General features: G+C 42.8%; 1 protein-coding gene across 4 annotated transcripts; it reads right to left on the minus strand.

Moving 5' to 3' along the window:
- Positions 1-1,197: 1,197 nt before the first annotated feature.
- On the minus strand, positions 1,198-23,507 carry usp22 (ubiquitin specific peptidase 22). Of its 4 annotated transcripts, none has more exons than XM_082543648.1 (14): positions 23,451-23,507; positions 22,964-23,232; positions 16,204-16,336; positions 11,944-12,057; positions 11,159-11,260; positions 10,135-10,301; positions 9,885-10,032; positions 9,506-9,608; positions 6,771-6,929; positions 6,341-6,467; positions 6,166-6,257; positions 4,278-4,340; positions 3,004-3,153; positions 1,198-2,919 (listed from the first exon to the last, which is right to left on the minus strand). In XM_082543648.1, the coding sequence occupies exons 2-14, from the start codon at positions 23,081-23,083 to the stop codon at positions 2,877-2,879; spliced, it is 1,521 nt and encodes a 506-aa protein (XP_082399774.1). In that variant the 5' UTR covers positions 23,084-23,232; positions 23,451-23,507; the 3' UTR covers positions 1,198-2,876. The 4 variants fall into 4 exon arrangements, with proteins under 4 accessions (XP_082399774.1, XP_082399773.1, XP_082399772.1 ...); XM_082543647.1 differs by lacking the exon at positions 23,451-23,507 and adding an exon at positions 23,339-23,444; XM_082543646.1 differs by lacking the exon at positions 23,451-23,507 and having other exon boundaries at positions 22,964-23,444.
- Positions 23,508-23,660: the final 153 nt, after the last annotated feature.

The following is a 23,660-nucleotide window of genomic DNA, read 5'->3' on the forward strand; positions in this document are numbered from 1 at the left end:
GCCAAAGATGAATAATAATGTGGTTATGGGTAGTGTCATAACGGCTATACAGCATTTCAGAGGATTTACTCTGCTCTGGGTCTTCTAATAAGAATTTGAAGCGCTTGCTGTACACCGCTCCTGCGTCTGACTTTCGGACACGGTGGTCCTGACTTGACTTTTGTGAAAAACGGATATGGAGCATATTTTTAGCAATGCAGAAAGAGACTTTGTGACTCTGCTTTCCCCCAGTGGGTTTCTTTGCAAAGTTTCATACTGTTCTGCTATGAATTGCTGTTACAGCCTTATACCAAAGGGTACAAATATAATCGACACTTTAAGAGGTCAAGCAAGTGAAGGTCTCTTTAGCTTGTAAACGGCAGATGCAAACGAGCTATACCAACACGTTACATACCAACGATATGTGACAATTCGTCTGTATGTTACGCATTCTGAGGCATGAGAGCAGGTTGGAATGAACCTATAAATGTAAGGTTATGGTTAAGGTTAGGTTAGGACTGCAATAGAAAGCCACGAAGCGAATAAAAAGGGAAGTGCATTCGCTTCAATTAAGAATCTGGAGTGTTTCATAAGGATGCGGAAGGGTACCTTTCCCGTTACTATGACACGCCTCGAGCCGTGACAAATCGATGGTATGTTACGCGTCGGGAATGAGAACGCTCTGATTTAATTTAGAAACATTAAAACAATGAGAGCTGGAAAAAGTATTTGTAATTTCATTGATTTAAAGATGTGTTTGTTTTGTTTTTTTTACTTGTCAGTTATATAATTTGCTTTCTTTCTCCAAAAGAAAATATTTTGTTGGTTTTCTATTAACATTTATTAGACAATTTTATCGCCTTCTTGATACCATTGCAACACCTTGATTCTTAACTTTTTCAGCCATTCTGTCACTTCCGTGTTGCATGACCCAATTTGGACGAGCTAATGTTTAAACTTACAGTTGACTCAGTGAATGCACAGTAGGGTCCTGTGGTTGCAAAGCTAGCCAAAAGCATGACCACTCCAGCACCGTGCTTGCTTGCTTGACAGTTGGCATGAGGTGTTTGGGCTGATGTTAGTTGTCACCATGAATCTTTTACAGTAGTTTTCAAACCCTTCAATCAGCAATATAACATTAAAATATAGCAACACAAACAATAAAATAAACATAAATATAATCTTACATAATTAGTGACAAAAAGCAACACACAAAGATTTTACAGATATAGATTCTTCTTTATTTGAGTGTCTTTCCATCACTGTGTCCAGTTCTTGCAGCAGTTACATGTGTTTTTGTGGAATGACTGACTGGCTCAAGATATTTAATTTTTTTTTTTTTTTCTGATTATGACCCCGTGGCTGGATCCAGCAATATAGAAGAACAAATCAACTTTGAGGTTTCACCATTTTGTTTCTACATACAAACTGTACATATACTTTTACACACGTCATCAACATGTGGAACAAAAAAAAAAAAATCCTATCAAACTGTGATACCCAGCTCAGACGGCATGCTAAATGCAAGTACTGATTCAGTACATGAACATACGCTACATACGCACGCGCACGACACACGTGCATACAAACAGGACACATACGCGCTCTTTTTTTGTCTCTTTACACTCAATAACACATTTTATATAAACGCACCTAAGCTGAGGTTTTTTTAATGGATTTCTTTTGCTTCTTTTTTTAATCCTCCTCTTTCTCGAGCATATTCACGTGCACACATTCACACACATATAAACACACTGAATTAGAGCAACATGCGGCCGACAGTTAACACTGCAGGACTGAGCCTGTGACCCACTGTACAGACTCTCCTCCTTTTTTGTTTACTTTCTTTCTTTTGCCATTTACCTGAAACAGCATCATTACAATGTTCCATTAATGTGGAGAACACGACTGAAATCAAAAACAAAAAAAAGAAGCAGCCTATAGCAGCAGTGTCATGAAAGTCATGTGTACAAAAAAAAATGATATATATGAGACTGACAGCACAATGTAACGCAGATGAACAACGTGAGAGTCCAGGGAGAACGCAAAACTGCAAACAAATGTTTTTAAATTGCAGTATGTATAAAAATATATTTACTGTGTTGTCTATTTCCCCATTTTTGACGAGGAGACAGGCAGAAAATAACAGATCCTTCATGTCCTTCGCAGGGAAAATGGTTTCTGAGCGATAACTACAAGCTCGCAAGTAATAAAAATGGAATAAACTTCAGACACAATACTATGATTAACGTCTTTTTTCCCTTCCCCAGTAGCTGCACTCTGGAAAAAAAAAAAAAGCATACGAAGACAACTTCCACCCTTGAAATATTTGGTCTTTTGGAGGAGCGTAGCTGTGTTAGACAAGTGCGCTTGTGTCCGGAAGATTGCCTTGAAGAGAGGGGGAAAGAACAATATCACAACAGAGCCTTGTAGCTCTGTGTAAAGCTGTTGCTCTGCTTCTTCCCCTACATATGCAGCTGTGCAAGAAGCATGTAGCAAGACATTGGTGAAGGACAGCATTTGTGATCAAGTGAAGCTTCTCTTGCATTTGTGTCTGATAAGAGAACAAAAATGTAGAAGGACTCTGCACTCCTTTTCTTTTCTTCTTCTTTTTTTTTCTTTAGCAGACTTGTACACGGACTTGCTGCTTTCTTCTTCATCCCCTGAATTCAAGTACATAAAGTTCCTTTAGGGCCCATCCAGTCAGATTTGTTGGATTTCTCCTGCACAGCAGACAGTGTCCTTCTTGCATGTCACACAGAGTAACTAGACTGGTGTGTAGTAAGGGTGGGACTTGCCAATGACAACGTGTTTCTTTGCCTTTCTCATCACTCTGTTACAAACAAATCCTTGCGTCGTCCCTCAGCTCATCCTGCAGGCCGTGCTGATGCAGGGACTTATTCGTACTCCAGGAACTGTTTGTGGTAAAACAGAAGGTACCTGAGGAGATGAAAGCACCACGAGGTCAGTCAGCAGCAGAAACACAAAAGCAAAAATGTGTCTCAAGCTCTTTGACGTTCTCACCCTTCACTATCCAGGACATCCTTGATGCTAGCCTTGGTGATAATTGCATCGTCACATTTGAACCACTGGTCCTTGTGCTGTCGGATGAAAGTGGTGTAATGACCGCTCTCTAGTGTCCCCTGGTGGTTCACCACTGCAAACAAGCTGTACCTGCGACAGGAAGAGAGCAGAACAAGCTGCAGTTTGGCTTTTACTCAGTTCATAATGACTTCCTGCTCTGCTCCCAGGCTGTGGAACTCTCTGCCCCCTGAAATAAGAAATATTGGTTCTCTCCCCCAGTTTAAATCCCAACTCAAAACTCATCTGTTCAAATCTGCATATTCACTGTGAATCCACTGTTTGTTTATTTTATCTTGTGCTTTTATTTTATTGTTCTTATTCTGCCATTGTTTTACTAAGTGTTTTATCCTATTGTAAAGTGTCCTTGGGTGACTTGAAAGGCGCTCATAAATAAAATTTATTATTATTATTATTCCTTCCTACACACCATTTTCTTCAGCTGTTTTGTGAGTTTAGCCAGGACTACAACAGTGACTGCACAAACAAATTCATCTCGCTCTCACGTGATTAGAAATGTGCTCTCAATATTCATCAAGCTTCCTTTTCCTGTTGTTCAAAAAAAATTCAGGTTTCACTTATAACTGGCTGGGAGAAAGCTAAAGCCTGCCTGTGGTGTTTTTTAGGACAGCAGCAGCATCAGCGTGTCGTTCTGTAGCTGCTGATTACCACATTACCAATTTTCCTCGACTATCCCAATATTTTGATCATTCACTGGAGGTAATGCTCTTCCTGTTTACTGGGACATTATACAATTATTGATTCAGTATGTTGTGCCTGGATCACTAAAAGTTATTGTTCCCAGTTCACCATGTTTTTGTACAAGGACTGTTATTATACTGCAGCATTGTAAATGGCTTTTCCAGACACTGGAAGCTAACAGATAATCAGCTTAGCTGTTATGACAGGTAGTTTTGCAAATTCATAATTCCTACTTTGTTGGGCTAATTTCCATGCAAACAAATGAGGTAGTGGATTCTACCCAGTGAAATGAATGTAGCTGTGAGACCAGTGACAAGAAGAAGCAGTCAAGCAGACAGTTTGTGATGATTAAAAACAGCACATTTCTATAAACATGCGCTTCATGAAGCCCTGCTGCACCTGTCAGGTGTGTTTCCACGAGGCTCACTGTGTCAGGTGACAGAAGGATGAGAATATACGTTTGGTCCTTTTGGATTATTGTGGAATCGATGCTGCAAACGTGTCGCTTTGCTTACTTGTTGTCGTTGTTGAAGGGATCCACGGTCTGCTGGTACTGCCCATTCATCCGGCTTTCTTTACTGAAACACGCGGCAGAGACTCAGTAACGACATACCAACTGTTGTTCTTTCAAGCAGAATAGTTTCCTCGGATGTATTACACAAATTAACATTCACTGCAAAAGCGACTGTGACTGCTCAAAGAAATGAAAAGAACACTTTTCGATCAGATTATAGCATCAAGCCAGTGAAATATCTGGTCAGTTAAGTAGCAGAGGACATTGTTATTCAGTGTCAGCTGCTTTGTTGTTAATAAAATTAATGAAAGATCCACTTGAGTCCCCAAAACAAAAATAGTTCTACAGGCCTCTCACATTTTTTCTGGCTTGTTTTTTCCCCCCACTAGTTTTGGCTCGGATCAGTGTCACTATTGAGAGCACAAGGCGATACCTGGACCCTAAACAGGTTGCACAGGTATTTAAACATCAATATGTGCTGTTGCCAGAAGGTTTGCGGTGTCTTCCGGCACAGTCTCAGGAGCATGGAGGAGATTCCAGGAAGCAGGCAGTTACTGTAGGAGAGCTCGACAGTGCTGTAGAGCAGCGTTTCCCAACCTTTTGGAACCACGGCACATATTTCACATTTTTGTCTAATGTCAAAAAAGTTTTCTCCAGGACAGAGGTCAGCATGACTATTATGTAACTTCTTCTATTTTACTGGCAGTTGGCAACTTAGAGTACGAAGTGGAAGAGAATAGAAGAGAATGTAATCGTTCTGCTCGTTACTCAAGCCGCTGAGACTACTAATCAGATGGAACCAGATAATCTTCCACGGCACACCTGATCATTTCTAATGGCACACAGTGGTTGGGAAACTGCTGTAGAAGGTCCTTAACCCATTAGCAAGTCCGGTATCTGCTCCTTTTGTGGAAGGAGGAACAGGATGAGCACCTGCCAGAGCTCCAGCAGGACACTGGTGTGAATGTCTCTGACCAAACAGACTTCATGAAGGTGGCCTGAGTTCCCGACTGCCTGGCACTGTGGATCCTGACTGGCATTTGCCTCATAATACCAAAACTGGCAGGTCCACCACTGATGCTCTGTGCTTTTCACAGATGAGAGCAGGTTCCCTCTGAACACGTTACAGACGTGATAGAGTATGGAGAAGCCATGGAGAACATTATGCTGCCTGTAACGGTTTGGTGATGGATCTGTGGTGTCTGGGGAGGGACATCCATGAAAGGACTCACAGATCTCTAAAGACTAGGCAAAGACACCCTGATATTAGGTATCAGGATGAAATCCTTGGATCCACTCTCAGACCCTACCCTGGTACAGTGGGTCCTGGGTTCCTCCTGATTTTGGGGGTTTCTTTGAATTCACCCCATTGTAGGTTGATAATTTTCATTTCCATCAAGTGATGTGGTATCCTTTAGTTCCCAGCACACACACCAGTACAGATATCGAGCATGATTTTTTCCCCCACAATGAGATCTGATGTGTTTTCAAAGTGTTCTTTTCATTTTTTTGAGTGTTATATACAGTACACATACACGTTTGCACAGTAAGGATGTAAACATATTTAGATATGAGCACATAGTAATGTACTCTGAAATAAAACACGGCCACCATATTTTTCCAGCTGACTGATGAGTTAGGAAATGCAGGCGTCATCCAGACTCTGCTGCAATGATCAGTCTTTACGGTTGTGCTCATTAATGCCAAAAATCAGTTTATGACCAAAAATCTATTTTTAAAAAAAGAAAAGACACTGGACGCACACAAGTCCATATAAACACAGTTGTTACTGTGGTTGAGGCCTAGCATGCACACAGCAGCTTCTAGTTTTTATGCACCTTACTGGGTTTTCTTTGACAGCTTCCACCCTTCTTTTAGATTGTGCTCACCTAGAGGCCATGAACGGGGTCATGTCCAGCTCCAGAGGAAAGGAGACATAAGTAGTGATCTTCCGCCGCAGTTTGGCCGAATGCTCAAACCTCTGCGAGCACACGCACATATCCACGAGTTAGAACAGGTAATAAATATCCCCCTTCATTAGCCGTCAAATGTAACCTCTCTTACTTTGAGGTGAAAGCACGCCACGATGGGCAGCTTCTTCATCGTCAGTTGCTTGGTAGACTCCTGGTAACTATGGCAGCCGCTGCACTTGATCTTTGCGCTGCTCCCGAGGTGTTCTGGTCTGGTGAACCTGGACAACAGAGGGTGAGATTTGGTACCAGGGACTTGTGCTGCTGCTTCCCCTGTCAGGAAGGGTAGGAACAGTTTTATGTGACGCTCATGATGATTCTGGGATGAGGCTAAAGGGTGGGTCTCTGAGTTTGCAGAGCATGTAGGATTGTTCTGATTAAAACGCTGAAATTATTCTTTTCATTTTACAACCACAAAACAGACAAAAACTCCCCACCTGTTTATCTTTTAATGCTGATGACTACAGCTCAATCCTGACGTTTCAGATCATGTCTCTCTGATCTATTCTTCATATGCGAGTTACCTGCGCAGACAGTCCGTCAGTGCTGTGGCTCCAGTGGTGTGACTCTCTCCGTTAAGTGCTGATCCATCTCCTCCGGGGCTGAGGGGCCAGAATGGTGTGGAAGAGCCTGGCAGGTCCAGGCTGATGTCCCAAAATGGGTCTATAGTTGTTGAAACACCACTGGGAACCAAACAGATGCCAGGATGTCACGTGACACGGTCAAGTGTTACTCTTGAGAAGTCACAGCTCAAAATAATCATTATCATACCCAATGTACAATGATCCAGAAATGGTAAAACAGAACCATTTTACCTCCGAGTCATTTTATGACCAGCTATGAGAACGGGATGAACCCAGAATCTCACTTTCTTCCCCTTCTTTATTAGAAACATCAGCACAAGCTCATTATCACTTCATGTCAACTCATTTTTTTCACAGTTTGCTTTAAAGGATCATTTATTTTCTTGCAAAAATACAGGAGGTGCAAACAGCAGGTGGGCGGAGCCACTGTTACTGACAACCATATTAAGGTTATCTGTTCTTACTGACATCACACAGAGAAAAGGGTTATGAATTTTAAAAAAGGCTTTAACTCACATGAACACTATTTATGTGTAAATATGCAGTTTAAAAAAAAAACAGTTGACTGGAAAAAGTACACCACTGTGTTGAAAGGAGGTGAATTTAAGATAAAAATAAAGCAACATTCAAACAAATGAAAGCCAAAGAATTCCACTGGTGGTCTATTTATCAGTTTTTTGCAGCTGAACATTAATTGGTAACACTGTGTGTTCATTCTTAAGGACATAAAGCAGATCCTACTGGTTCGTGGTATATTTGTGACTGTGTTTGTATCTTCAGTCATTTGGAACAGCTGGATTATAACGCAGCAGTTTGTTGCTCAGAGCTGCAACACAAACACAAACACTGCTCAGTTAATATCCATTTTCCAAACTGCACCCCCGTTATCTCTCTAACAGCTCCACTAAATCATCTATTGTTCTGCCTACTTTCTCTGTAATGCATAGTGTTCTTGTTAAGCCAAGGGCCATAGCACAATTACAAGATGTATCACTGCAGCGCCGGCTTTCTGTCAAATTTAGCTCCATCTCTTTGCTCTAATAATTCCACTTCCTGGTGCCATGAATCTCCACAAAGCCGCCAGTGTCATCAGAACAAGGGCTCTTTCAAAGCCATGTCACTGGTTCTGACATGAGCTTTAATCAAATTCGATGGCTGTTTAAGATGACTGCTACACCCAGGACCTCCACTGCACTCTAGCCTAATCCAGCAGTCTTCCTCACCATGAAGATGAAAGCTCTGAATAGTGTCGCTGACTGGCAACAGTCTGGTTATGGTTGGTCAAAGCAGAAATTTCTGACTTTCTCCAGAGCTGCCACAAAAAGAAAAAGAGGACCGCATTCCTCTACAGCATCTTTTAGTTAGTCAAATTTTATAGGGATGGATTTAAAATGGCAAAAGGCTTCCACTTTAGTGGCTGCAGGATCTCATCTCTGATCTTTTCAGATGTGGTCCTGTTGACTTGGTCAGGTGATGGCCAGCTCACACTGGAGTGGGAAGCAGTGGGAATGAGAATCAGCAACTTCAAGTCTGAGGCCATAGTCCTAAGCTGGAAAAGGATCTCGTGGCCACTCCGGGTCAGGGGTAAGTTGCGCCCCATGCGAAGGCGATTAGGTATCTCAAGGTCTTGTTCACGAGTAATGGGGAGAGGGAAGCAGGAGACTGACAGACAGACTGGAGATGTCTGGAGTAGAACTGCCACTTACAACATCTAAAGGAGCCAGTTAAGGTGGTTTAGACATCTTGCAAGGATGCCTCCTGGGTGAGGTGTCCTGGGCATGCACTACAGGGGACACAGGGCAGACCCAGGAGTGATTACAACTACACCAGCCCACCTGGAAAAACCCAGGTGTTCTCCTGGATAAGCTGCAGGGAGGTTAGGCATTCTCTGCTCAGGCAGCTGCCTCTGTGACCCGGCCCCAGATAAGTGGAAGAAAACGGATGGATGGAATCACAAAATTGTGGCTCACTGTATTTACTGCTGATTTCTTTTTTCCACTGGAGAGGCACCAGCTGTGTTCCTCAGCTAAGCATGACTTGACAATAAGCTTAAAACTTCTTCTGACAGTAACAAACAAACTGCTACACTTAGTGCAGTGACCCAGAAATGCCGCTGCCTGGGTTGAAGTCTGACCCGTGGCCTCTGCAGCGTGTCCCCTGCTCTCTCCCGTCTACTCGTCACTTCAGCCACGCCAAATAAAGGCAAAAATGCCCCAGTGTGTGAAAATATCTCTTATATGGAAATAGGAGCTAATCACATAACAGATCAGTTTAAAAAATAAATAAATAAAAAAGGCGGGCTAGTCCACTCAGAGCTTCAACAGCCTCCACAAACCACCAGGTGGAGCTAGAGATCAACTTTACATGCCATGAAAGGCTGTTCCTGTTGCTGCAGTGTAGCAGTTCACCAAGTGTGTGATTGATGGTGCAGTATGTGAATGATAGAGGAGAACGGAGGCATTAGGGAGGGAGGGGGAGGAGGGTCACCTCGAGGCAGGCCATTAGACATTCTCATGCAGACAAGTGAGGCCTGTTTGGTGGCTGTTTTGTGTCTTCATGATGGAACTGTACACTTTAATCTCTTTATACAGACTCTAGTGAGGCATCAGTAGAGTTTTAAGTTGTTTTTTTCCCTGCACACAAACTTACATTCTCACAGACACACACACACTTACTGGCAGGCTTGACAGGTGACGTCAGACTGCAGGCCCCCTGTGAAGATTTGGTCAATGATGCAGTTACAGTGGTTCGGGTTGTTTGCCTTCTTCCCATTGTCATCTGTAGGGACACAAAGAAAACACACACACACACACACACACACACACACACACACCAAAAACATTAAAGCACACTGTCACTAAAAGCCTTACTGTGTAACTTCACAAATCCCCACTGTGCTTATAAACTGACAAGAGATCCAAAAGAATCAATACTGCCTCTCATGTGTTTTCAGCCTCTTAACTCTCCGTGTCAAACATGTCTGACTGAAAGTCACATGTCTCAGCTTTGATGGTCGTCTCAGCTTGTTTATGATATCGTCTCTGTGCGTCTGACCTTTGCAGTGTCTGTGCAGGACGTCCAGCGCTGCGATGAGGAACTCGTGGGCATCCTGCTGCTCGTAGCCAGCCAGGTGACGGGCGTGGGTCCACACGAGGTGGAGGAGGCGGAACGGGATGTGAGGTGAGCGGTGGCCTGAGTAGAACTGCGGTAAGGGGGTGGGAGGAGTTTGTGTTTTCAAATGACACTTTCTGAATCATCGCCTTGTCCTCTCTAAACTACTAAAATAAAATCAAAGACGCAGTACCTCCTGGAACAGTTGCGACATCTCGCACACCAAGCAGGAGTTGCTCTGCATCTCGCATTTGTGCCGGTCCGAGAGGAAGAAGTCTCGCAGCAGTGGGGTGTGTGTCAGCGCCTGGACGATGCAGTTCATAAAACACGTGTTGCCCAGATTTATCAGCCCGCGCAGGCCTGCGGGTGGAAGACGGACAGCAAAGGAAAACAGACATAAACGCAGTTCAAGGAAACAAAAGTGTGTGGACAGGATAAACAGAAAAAGAGGCTTCGTGGCTGCTGCAGTGTGGCAGCTAGGCTGCAATGCTGTTATAGACACACACACACACACACACACACACACACACACACACACACACACACACACACACACCAATGTCTCTAAGGCACTAGTGGACTGCATACAGGGGAAACCATTGCCTGATTAAAGCAGAACCAACCACATATATTAAAAAAAACAAAAGAGGTGGGAGAGAGAGAGAGAAAGGAGGAGGAAGGAGAAAAGGTGGAAGGAAAGACAGGAAGCAGAAAAGAAAGAAGGCTGTAGTGTTTTTCATGGATGAGCAGCCAGCCCTGTAATTCCCCTCGTCTTAGACAGAGCCAGGGATGTTGCTGGCGCTGGAGCACGTCCCTGCAGGCTGCTGCAAGGTGTTAAACGTATGCCAGCTCTCCTCACTCCGACATACTGAAGGTCCCACCACTGCCTCACTCCAATATTCATCATCACTACAACAAATAATATCTCCTCTCTGCATCACCCTGTGCCTGTGACTGGTAGCTTTTCATATTATTAAAGGAATGGGTAAAGCAGAAAGTTAGCTCTGCAATTAGCACACGGGCCAGCTGCCATCACACAGGCTTTGCAGTAAGAAGCTGGCAGGTTAAAGAGCGGCTGATGTCCAAAGTGTGTCAGACATTCTCACAAGATCCGGGCTGCAGAGTACGTGTGAAAACATGATGGATGATGGTGTTGCTTCATCTTTGATGTGATGTCAATGTGCGTGTGTGAGAGAGAGAGAGAGAGAGAGACTAACCAATTGTACAGTTGGAGGTGATCCTCCTTCTTTTGGGGTTGTGACGCAGCAGCTCCAGCTCCCTCTTCGTCGGCTCCCACGTCGAGTACTTTTCCCCGATACCTGGAACACATTTACACGGACACACAAACCTGTGTAGCCTGAACCATGAAATAATAATTTTGAAACTGGCGTGGTTACTGAAGCTTCTTACAAATGAGAAAGAAAGACATTAAATATGCATTTGCATATATCAGTTAAAATTTCTATCATTTTTGCTACTTTCTGCATTTTTGTGTTGTCTATTTGGGTTTTTCGGGGGGGAAAATAAATAAAAATCACACTGATTAATTCTCAAACACTCACAAAATACACTTGCCGTTAAAGGTTGAAGACTTGAATCTTTCTGTTCAAGCTTAGAGGGCTGCCATAAACACATTTGACCACTGCTACATATGCATGAACCCACTGCGGCTGCTCTATAAAAATCCACATTTACAGAGGATTAGAAACAATGTTGCAATACAGCATTATCATTCATATGAATATTAGCACATCAAAACTGAACTCTATAAAAACTTTTAACTGCAAAATGCTAATTTATATCTAACCAGGTTAATAAGCTGGATAATGAAGACCAGGAGTTTAAAGAATTTGCAGCGCAGTGTGGATTTTAATATTGCATATGTGCTGCCATCTCAAAATGCAGTGATTGAGCACAGAAGTGCCATTGCTTGGTGAGCTCTGGTGTAGAAATGTCCCACTGAGGTCAAAGTCACTTGGTGCGTTGTTTAAAGTTGCTGTACCTTGCATCTTCCAGGCCTTCCTTTGTTCCTCTTTGGCGATCTGTTCCATCTCTTTGTCGTAAATGTAGTCTTGGCACATAAAGCAGTAAATTCCCCCGTACAGCAGGTCGATAGCTGGACAGACACAAAGAAAAGAAGAAGACGGCATTTTATTCAAATGCAGGGACACTCACGAGACTGTAAAGGGTTGCGTGTTGCTGCAAACTGTGTAAAAGGCTAACTGCTTCACCTCTCAGTTTTATTCTATTTATGTCACGCTGCGACGGCAGGCAGCAGGGTTCATCTGCTGACAGATCAGCCATGTGTTCACAGCAGCCAGAAACGATAGAGAGAGCAATGGGAAGTCAAAAGGTGAGGACGCCGCCTTTCTGGGTAATTTCCCACCATCGCAGACTCACTTAAATGCTCACTCACGGCCCAAAACAGTGCTTCCACTCCGTCTTACCTCTCTCTCCTCACCTGCTCTGTACCCTGCGGCAACCTGTTTGCTGTTGCCATAACAACCTGCCTGATGGCCTCTCTCTTGGCTGTCATCTTCTGCAGGTACAGAGGAAAGAATGGAGGGAGGTGAGGAAAAGCAAAGGCAAATATGAAAGTGAAGGAAGAAAATTTGACAGACTGAAGGGGGGGTGGGGTTGTAACGGTGCCAAGTGAAATTAAATGAAATCCTTGAACAATTCGGAATATCGAAAGGGTCATCGGGTAACCATGGGAACAAGAAGAGGGCAGAAAGAGAAGAGGACAGTGGTGAGAGAGCGGGAGGAGTCCGACATGAGGAGGCAAAGAGAACGGTGGACGTCCGTAAAATGAGCAGATGAAAGAGATGCAAAGGCAAAACAGGAGGTGGAACAGAAAGGAGGGTGAGGAGGAGGGGCCGGGTTTAATGGAGGCTAATTCCACAGGGTGTATTAAAAACGACTTAATTACCTCCTCATCAGCCTGCTGAGAGCGTCACTCACACACACACACACACACACACACACACACACACACACACACACACACACACACACACACACACACACCCCCCCCCCGCAGGGGGTCTTCCTGAGCCAAGTGATAAAGCAAAGCAGGCTTGATAAAAACCAGAGCACAGATTCTCCAACATCTGCCAAATCCAGCCTTTTGTCAGCAACACCCTCGGTGCCTCTGCTACGGCGGCGCTCTCCTGCACAACGCTGCAGTGTAACGCACTCCACTTGCAGCTCAAAACAGCCGTAATTCCATTATGTGGAGAATAAAAAATGAAAGACACTGGGTGTCGAGCTGGCGTCGCCGCTTTCACACTAACAGGATGATGCCTTTTGGTGCAGATAATACGCCGTTTACAGTGTAATTAAATGTTGCCCCATTTTTAATGCTTTCGGTAATATCAAAGGCAATAAAAAGGTTGTACAAATGTCTGTGTGATCGACTCTAGCAACACAATAATCCCGAGTCTCAAAGCTTTGTGCTCCTCCATAGTTTTGTCATTTAGCACAGCCTATTTTTGCTGGAGTGAGACGATTAATTGATGTCAACTGTGTAAGTGTCAGAGAGCAGCAGATCAAGATGGATTTCCAGTCTAGAAAAAACATTATTTAACCAGTAAAACTAGCAGGAGGCATCTTGGATCCTACAGCTTGAGGCAGGTTATGTTTTAAGACTTTTCTTAGCCAAACTATTTGGTATTGGTTGAGCCATTTAAACAAATGTGGATTGTTAGCATCCAAATCTGCTAATCTACCACCTAGTAGGCAGCATGTCTGCTGTGAGCATCTAGCTACAAAACTAGATATGAGCAGTTATTTTCTGTTGTTTTGAACTGATGTTAACAATTATGGGCAGCACAGTGAAGGTCTTGGGTTTGAATCCACTGGTTACTGAGGTCTCTCTCTGTGGAATTTGCATGAGTTGGATAAGCAGAATAAAAAGGATGGATGTCAGCAATTATCCTGATTCTAACATGAACAATGACAGCAGACATTACGCTGCTTTCCAAGCTCATTTTAACACTCTTGATAAAATGATCAAAGACATTTTCATAACAATGAATAGCGTCTTTTTAGATGACAGCACCCAGTGCTTTTTAAGACTTGTTAAGGATATTCAGGAACTATGATCCCGATGATGTGGTTGCACTGCTGTGCTAGTCAAGTAACCATTTGAAAAAACACCAACCTTCCTTGTGCAACACAACTGTTCAATACTCATGATGACACAACTTACAAAAAAATCTGCACACCTGCGATGAAAGTTACACTCCCTCAGCTTTAATAGTACACTGCTAACACCAGGTCCAGTGCTAGCATGCTCAGTGTGAATGTGTACATAATGCACTGTGTTTCAGTCTTTTGTGATGTTTTTATGGAGCATGTACTTGTCACTAGCTGAGATCACTACTTCCATAGAGTACAGAATCACTTCTGATCACTCAAACTTCTCATTTGTCATTTGCTTTAGAAACAACTTCATTAAGCCCAAATTCAAATACATGAGTCCTGAATAAGTTATATTACACCCCTGTGTAACCCAGTAAACAGCATCACAATGCTATGAACCCTGTGTGCAGGGTTATGGTGCACAAAAAAGGCTCAACATGACGTCTAGCCTTCATGCACTTGTTCTAACAGATGACGGACCCTCGTGGGAGTCTGCGAGTTTGTGAGTGTCAGAGAGCTGGTGAAGAATCAACGTAGAAATAGACTGAATCAGTAACATGTGGTGTAAATGTTTCTGGGTTTAATAACTTGGGGTTTATTATTTAACTGGGGAAGGCACGTTTTCCCCTTTCTTATTATCATTTTTAGATAAATGTCACAGTCGGCGCTCGCATGATATTCCTCAGTCCACTGGGTTTAAATGAAGGCTCTGATCGTTAGTTACCCATTGCCATGGTGACTCTTGGTATCAGAGCTCCATCGACGATGCCGTTCTTTCATTACTCTGAGTGACTAAACAAACTCTGATCATCCTTTCTGGAACTCAGAGTTTGTTAAATCTGATTTCTGGAACAGGGCCCCAATCGCCACTTAACTCAAGCACCAATGGGAGTTTCAGAACATATCAAACTTTCACAGAAAGTCTCAGGCCTGCTGCAAGACACATAGTTCAGGGAGGAAGGATAGTGTACTCAGTGGTGTTTCTTTTTATTTTTCACCCAATTAGATGTGAATAGCAGCGATTTCTGCACACAGCAGAATTCTTTAGCAGCTGTTTATACTATCTGAGTATATGAGTTCAGGTACTACCAGCAGCTTTCTCAATATATTGATATTGACAGTTTGGGCAATATCATTGACCAAATTGCTAAATTTTTGAGCAATGTTTTGATTATCACAGGCTGTGTTCCCCAGTGGGAGTCAAAGCACTGGGCGAAAACAACCAACTGTTCACCAAACACCCACGTCTTTCTTCAGATCTGGAGCTGTCCAGATCGCGTCTGTTTCCTGTAAATATATAACTCATTGAACTGAAATACAACAATTTCCCGTTTTCTTACTGTGTGTGCCCAGGCCAACTAAGCAGCCTCTGTGCGAGCTGTGGTGAGAAATACAGCGCGCTTGCTTTGGCTCCTCAAAATAAAAGCCTGCTCAGTCATTTTAAAAGGAGAAAAATATACAGATTATCACTGAAAACAATGGCTCGTGATATTTTGTGTTACCTTCACTGACCTGCAATATTAATCCTGTCTACAACAAGGCTGAGAGAGATCTCATTGTTCTTGCTTATAAATACCCACACCGCTGAATGATTGCAGGGATTTTGAGAGAGGCTTTGGAGAGCAGGGAGGTGTACCCAATAAAATGGAAATGTGCTTAATTTTAAATCAGCCACCAAGACAGACCTCAGTGCCCATTCATTAGCAAGTTCAATACTGCATGCTTTCCCTCTAATAGGCTGCCTGAGGCCAAAATACACAGGTGACTTTCCAAAGCCCCTTGAGATGAAGTCTTTTAGGCAGTATTGCATTTATGTTGCACTCGCTTGCGTAACAGCTCACACCCCTGTGGCTCCGAATGCCTCACAAAAACCACAGATGCGTCACAGCTGAAATAAAAGCATTAATATAAGTAATATAAGAAGGCCAAAGCTGCTTATAAATATAGTCTCAAACACACAAATGCATGGTGTTTACAATGCAGTGGCACTAGCCTATACCTCCATTAGCCGCTGGCTGTATAATTAGCCCCGATGGTGTTGTGCTGGGGTGTGCATATCGTCCATGTTTGTTACAATGAGGAAGCTTAGTATGGGACCGTGAGTTTGTGTGTGTCATACCTAGGTTATGCCTTTTGCTCTTGGCATGTTCGTGGATGTGTTTTTTGGCAAAGCAGGCGAAGAAGACGCAGTAGAGGCAGGAGTGGAGTCTGTTGAGGTGGGCGCCGCACATGTGGCAGATACATGACTTGGCCTGAAAGAGACGGGGGAGGGGTGGTGGGCGGGAGGAGGAACAGCAGGGAGAGAGGGAGACAGAAATAGAGAGAGAGAGATGAAACGATTGTATGAATCTTCTCAAACTTGTACTCCACACAAATCATAAAAATTGAAACAGCTTCAAGGATGAATCTTTGTAGAACCCATGACATAACCTACGTAAGTGGCCGATCTCATTTATGTGTGTTACATGTTAATCATCTTGTGGATGAGTCCCTGTGTTTTACATGCTGATAGAAAAAAAATGAATTGCTGGGACTTTTCCCCCACCTGGGTCTCCACTCTTTGTGGTGGTCAGTTGTTTACGGGTGTAAACATATTACTCCTCTGTGCCTTCCCTCACATCCAGTCTGACAGTTTCTGCAATCTCCCTCCAAGAATTTGTTACATTTGTGACTCCTCATGTTGCTGCTATGATGATTATTCATTGTCCTGAGATGATGATTGTTACTTTCTAAAACTTCAAAAACTTGATGGAGCTGAACTGGCCAATCACGATACTTGTGGGCTGCGCCAACCCGTGTAGCTACATTTTTCGTGAAGTGCATGCCGGGTTACGGCGTAGGGTTCAGATGGGTTTGCAGTTATGCCGTAGGTTACAATGCAGATTTCCCGTAACTATGGCAATTTTGCTTTTAGCGCACCGCATGTTGAAAATTTCAGTGACAAAATAAAAGCATGTGTTTATATATTTGTTTGTTACAGATGTGCTCAGATCAAAACCTGAAATCTCTTATTTACAAAAGCATTCACATTTTTTGCTTTACGCTGCACTACGAGACAGACCTTGAATTTCCTGGAGTCCACCCGTTGCCACTTGAACACATCAGAAAGAACATAGAAACATGAATATGCTTCAGCCTCTGTAGCTCAAACAATGGATACAAACAAACAAAACCATCCCCACAAGCAGATTTGCATAGTATCCATGAGAGAGGTCTAATTGTAAACTGCAAAATCCTGCTAACTAACCACAGAGAGAGTGAAACTTGAAAGAGGGTGATGCAATACCGAAACAGAGGCATCTTAATGGCTGACTTTTCTCCATTTTTACACTTTTCATAGTTTCATTACGACTCAGCAAGCACTTGGTGAGTGTTTGTAAACAAGTCAGCATTTTCCATGCAAGCTATGGACAACTGTGGGAATCTGCGAGTGGCAAAAAGGCAATCACAAAGAAATTTTTGGTGCAGCACTGTACAATGCTTTGCAACCAATTTACCTTGCAACCTCCAGCAACCACTTTTCCCTAGTGGGGTCGTCAACTAGTCTCTCAGCTAAGGGCCTAAGACTGCCTGGTCATTGCAAACAGAAAAACTGAACACCAAGTAGTGTGAGCAGCATCACTGTAAGACTTTATCTAAGACAAAACAACGAAAAGTCTTTAAGAGCTCATTTAAATGCACCACGTCATCGTGCCAAGGTCATCTACTGTACATGACGTCAAGCCTGGCATTTCTAAGCAGCTGCAGTGAACACATCAGTTTACACTTCTGGATGTCAAAAGCTATTTTTCCCATCTACTCTGTGTTTTCTATTAAGTAAATGGAACATTTCTCAAACACTGCTCAAAAACCTACAAGGCATTAATGTAGCTACAAAGCATGATGCATTCTGCTTTTTAATGCGATATGGCTTAAAGTACAGAATCAGGATAAAATTCACCTAAGCCTAAAATGCACCTCTTAAATATGAATTGTGTTTCTTATTCGTTATTTTCGGCAGTCATGGAAAGAAAAAAAAGAAGGGCGGCGTGACTGTGGATGGAGGGTAGATAGCAACAGTTCAAAAGCATGCAGATGACAAGCTGGCATGCCAATGAGCTAGCATGAATATAAGGAGGTGGGAAGAAATGAGCAATGCCTAAGAAGAGGAGTGCAGGGAAAATAAGCAAAGACAGGAAAGAAAGGAAAGCGGGTAGAGAATGATATATGGGAGAGCATCAGACACAAAGACAAGAGGAGGAAATGTAGAAGAAAATTAGAGCTGGAATCATGAGACAGGTTGATATCAGTGGCATTTTATAGAAACTCTACCTTAGAGATCTAGACTGGTAAGCTAATATACATAAAATGGAAAGGCAGAGTGACAGTACAGTTTGGTGCCCAATTTAGAAGATGTACGGATTGTGGCAAATGATGCCGTCTTTACCTGACGTGTATGACCAAGAAGTCTAAAACCCTAAATTATCAATGTCAACAGAAGTAAAAAATAAATAAATAAAACAATACAACCAATATGAAGAGAAGTTAAAACTGCATGTAGATTTTATTTAAATGAAATTTTCACATTATAGGAAATAAACCTTTTTCTTCACAAAACTCAAAACTATTGTGTTCCTCCTCTATAATCAGGTTAGCTTAGCTTTGCATAAAGATCAGAAGAAACAACTAGAGTGGCTTTGCAAAAAGAAAAAAGGAGTAAACACTAACATCTCTAAAGGCAGAGATTCTCATGGCATCTGGCATCATATAGTTCATAGTGCTGTAGGTAAGCTAGCTGCCCGATTCTAGTTTATTTTACCATCGTTATCTCCTGTCACCTCCAACCAGACAGCTACCCCTCCCTGAGCCTGGTTCTGCTGGAGCTTTCATCCTGTTTAAAAGCCAGTTTTTCCTTCCCACTGTTGCCAAGCGCTTGCTGATATGCGGTCGTCTCATTGTTGGGAGTTTTCCCTCCATTATTGTGGGGGCTTTACCTTACAATACAGGTAACTGTAATTTGGCACTGTATGAATAAAACAGAATTGAATCAAAAAGTTGAACAATTTAAGCAAAGTTACAATATGTGTGAAACACATTCACAAGCCTCTTTATTAGACACAACTAAAATGCTTGTTATCGTTACCTAATTAGCCATTTGCTTGATAGCAACTCAGCGCTCTGAACATTTCTACATGCCTAAAGATGTCTCTCTGAAGTTGCTGAACAAAGCTTCAGAATGGGGAAGAAAGTAAGAAGTAGTAAGTAGCAGCCTTGGAGTTTTGTGCCGTTTCTATCCACATCTATCCAGATCAATATACATAGTTGTGTAGACTGACAACAGTCCCAGTGTGCAACTAAATTTAAAATACTGGCAGCGTTTGTACAGAACTTTACATCATTTGAAGTTGACTTATTAGACATTGTAGACAGTGTATGAAATCTAAGTGTATGAAATCTATTTAAACCACAGAGTACACACTGTGATCACACGGATGAGAGAGAGGTCACACAGTTACCTCCCACCCATTTCAGTTTACACTGTACAGCTAAGCAGTAGCTTCATAGTTGTTACCATAGGTTACCAACCTTGTCTTACTAAACGGATGAGGGTTCTGACAAATGTCACACATTTGCTTGATTCATGCAGTGTTTTTTGAGATCCATATTACCAAAATAAAAGCCTAAAACCCTCTAGATTAAAAACTTTTCATCTGGGCTTATTCCTCATTGAGTACCACCTCTGCTGTTCATGATTTAAAAACATGCTTCTCTTGTGAGTGTAAATGTGGGACACAGATACAAAAAAAAAAAAAAAAAGACATTCTTATTCCAGTCAGTCACTCACACACACACACACACACACACACACACACACACACACACACCCCTCCTTGCAAAACTGCTCGGACAGCACATGAATTATGAAAATACCCATCAATATGCAACAATCTTTCGTCACTCATTCTTTTGGCTGTCATTGTTACAGTGTGCACGTCTGTTTAGCTAGTCCCCCAAGGACGCTGTATTCATGTAGGATTTGTGTCATCTTCTCTGCTCTACATCCCAAACTGTCAGTAAGAGCCTGAGCACATATACACTGCACAGTAGTTATGGTTTAGAACACTGTGTACTAAGAGGCCTTGTGGTTCTTCTAACACCCGAAGAACAGCCAAGCTCCAACTGTGTCATATTCCTCCAAATGCTGCGATGTCAGAGACGAGCTACCAGTAGGCGGGGAGAACTGGAAAGGGTAATGGGATGTAAAGTTGCTGGTTAGAAAAGTGTAAAGTGAGAAGATTATTACACTGTGCGCCCATGCAGCGACACCTGTCTCATTCATTTAGGGAAAAGTTGTGGTAGCCTGCCATCCCAAACAACAGACTGATATTTATTTATGAAGATTAATCAATTATTTCCTCCTTTGTCCCAGGCAAACTAAGAAATAACGGACCCGTTTTACAGTCATCACTCTATTTTGCAACATTTAGTCTTGCAGCATAAATATCAGCTGTGCCACTGAAAACACCCAGGTAAATCTGATTTGTTGATATGTCTGATACTAAGATTTGGTTGTTGTTGGAGTGTGTGCCCTTGAAACTAGTGGAAAGAGTAAATGTTCAACACAGAAAAAGCAAAACAAAGGGCTAAAAAAATGAAGCTGAACTTAAATTTAAAGCAACAGCTGTCACTGTCGTAATGGCAAATACTTTGTTGACCTTGTTTATTTTTGCCACCAGCTCCGGGTTTCATACTCAGAGGGCCTCTTTCACTTTAAATCTACTTTGTGTTGCAGTGGCACAAGCTAGTAGAAGACAGCCTTAGGAGGACAGAAAATATTGCTAAATCTGCTAAGCTCTGACGTTTAGTAGTGACTCACCAATTTTAAAACATGGTCTTATTTTATGGTCCCTTGAGCAGCCTATACTGGCTGTTAAAAAGGACTATGTCCTGGTCCTTATTGTCAATCCTGTGCTGTACTAATGGGTCTGCATTTTTCACAGTTCAAAATAATCCTTTTTTTTTTTTTTAAATCTTACTGGGCCTAAGTGCAGCTGCTGAGTTCTTCCACTGTTTGAAATTATCCGTTTTAGTTCTCTATCCTCCCGCTCCCAAGCACACTGTTATTTGACTGGCTGCGCCTCATAAACAGATGAGCTGAAGAGTAGGTGGGCGGAGCTTCTGTGCTAACAACCAGAGCCGTGTGCCTGACCATATTAGGAATATCTGCTCTTACTGACATCATACAGACAAGTGTAGGGGAAAAAAAACCTGCCTGAAGCCTCTGACACACAAGATCTACCAGAGGATATGCTGACCTCATTGTTTGAAACTTTGGCTATGTTTAATATACAGAAAATAAAATGTTAAATGTTTTATTACAATGTAAAAAGATCACATTAGGATTGCGGTGAGAAAATGCGCTTTTACTCTGCAGTAGACTGATAGAATTCAATGTTGGCGCAATTCAGATGAGATAAAACACTTGTGTGATTGTCAGTGAAGTGAGTCAAAGAACTGAGCCTTTGAATTCTAAAGGTGAACCAATACTCGGTATTCAATCTACATCTGAAGGTCAGTGGACTGTCTGATGTACACAGCGCTGAGGCTGACGCCAGAGGTAATGGACGACAGAGTGGCAAGCGGGTGATTAAGGAGTTGTATTTTTCACAGGTAACACTTTCAAGTGTTGCTGCTTGACTGTCAAAATGTATGCAATTTGTTTGCCATTGTTGTTTTGAATGGCCCTGGAATCACAATACTTGTCCTTTCCCTTTGTTGCATCCCTGCAGCAACCCAGTGTAGGTGCAGAGTGTGAGTAGCAAGCCAAAATACCTGGATACACCAATGCTTGCTGAATAACAATAATGTATGGATAAACTTTGCGGTTGAAATATTGTTCAGGGTCAAATTAAAGACTGTCTTGGACCTGAAACTAGACTGGAAAATCTAATCTATGACTGTCAACAGACTTCTCCAGCTGGATAAAAAGAAAACAAGTGCATGACAGGTGGAGCAGAACCCTGGTGTAACAGTTTCCCCATAAGAAGCATGTGTCTGATTGGAGAGGTGTCCCACATATTTCATGATAAGAAGGGATTTTGGCCCTCCAGGGGCACAGGAAGAGACCATACAGTACATATACCATCTGCATACGCACCATTTATTTCTGTATACATGTCTCCTGGACTTAAGCCAGTGCAGTATACACACAGATAATGCAAACACAACATGCTATATGTCTAAGTAATGGCATGATTATTAAAAAAAATAAACAAAGGAGAAGAAAAATAATATTTCCTCTTGCAGCGTAACTGAAGACACACATTCTGTTGCTTTACCTGTTAAACCTCGTTGATCCTGTAATGCTGAACAAACATGGCCATGCTGCATATCTGTTATCATAGGTTTATGAGGACAAGAGATATGAAGTACTTGGCTGATTTCAGAGCCATCAGTGCCCCAATAAGCGAGGAAACACCACCGTGTAACACTGGCCTGCGGTCTGCTGGTGGGAGGAAGTGGAGCCACAGCAGGCGCAGTGCCAGTGCAAACACATGCACATCATCAGCTTGCTGATCCATCATGCGGACTCTAGCTTTGATCTAAGCTAACGTTCAGCGGCGAGGGGGTTAACTGGGTGACATGCTAGTAGTTTGCATCAGTTTGAGGACACTGCAGCTGTGGTGAGGTGCTCAGAGTGGCATTTAAGCGCCACACTGAGACTAGAACAAGTCTCTGAGCTTGGATAGTATTTGGCTGAGGGGGAAAGCGGTACTTTGGCATTCACCGTCTGTTGTTGTGGAAGGGCGGAGAACTATCTACGCACACGACGGCAGCTCAGCACACAAACACACGCATACACGGTCGTACATCAAGGGTCCCTACTAAACACTCGTTACCTTGCGTTTTCTGGTCTCAGCTGAACCACTCCACACGAAACACTGATAAATGACCCTCAGGTTCTGCTTCCAGTTGTCCACTTTGAAGCCGTTGACATGGGGGCAGCCTGCGGGACTCATGGTAGTCACAGCATCCGGCTTCACTGTCCACTGAGCGACGAAACCTGTTCAAATCCCTCAAAGCAGACCCAGTCCAAGCGGGCTGACTGGCTAGCTCTGCCAGGGTTCGTTATCCACCAAGTGCTGCGTTCTGGCTAACTGGACATGTCCTGGTTGCAGTAGCAGAGACACGCGCAGTAGCAAGCATAAAGACGAATTTTACAATATACCTCTTTTGGAGATGTGTATCATTTATGTATTTAAATCCAGCTATACCGCTTTACATGTAGTTCTTCACAGTCGCTCAGTTACACGTTAGCAAGCTGGCTAAAGTTGGTTAGCATTGGAATTTCAAGTAGCTTACACGGCGAGTGTCGTTAAGACCCACCTCATTCATAGCGACGGACCAATCACGACCGAGTGCTGCATGTGATTGACATGTGCCAACTTTCGTTCAGAGGGTAAAGTCCTGCCTCTAAAAAGAAGGGCGCTTCGTCTTGATTGGTGGAATTCTCCAGCTAACCACATCCGCTTGCATACGTACGTTCATTGGCTGAAGCGAAAATTAGCTTCAGCGTAACAATTACAAAAAAAAAAA

This window comes from Aulonocara stuartgranti (assembly GCF_965226115.1).
Source record: "Aulonocara stuartgranti genome assembly, chromosome: 8".
In the NCBI taxonomy this organism is placed as follows: domain Eukaryota; kingdom Metazoa; phylum Chordata; class Actinopteri; order Cichliformes; family Cichlidae; genus Aulonocara; species Aulonocara stuartgranti.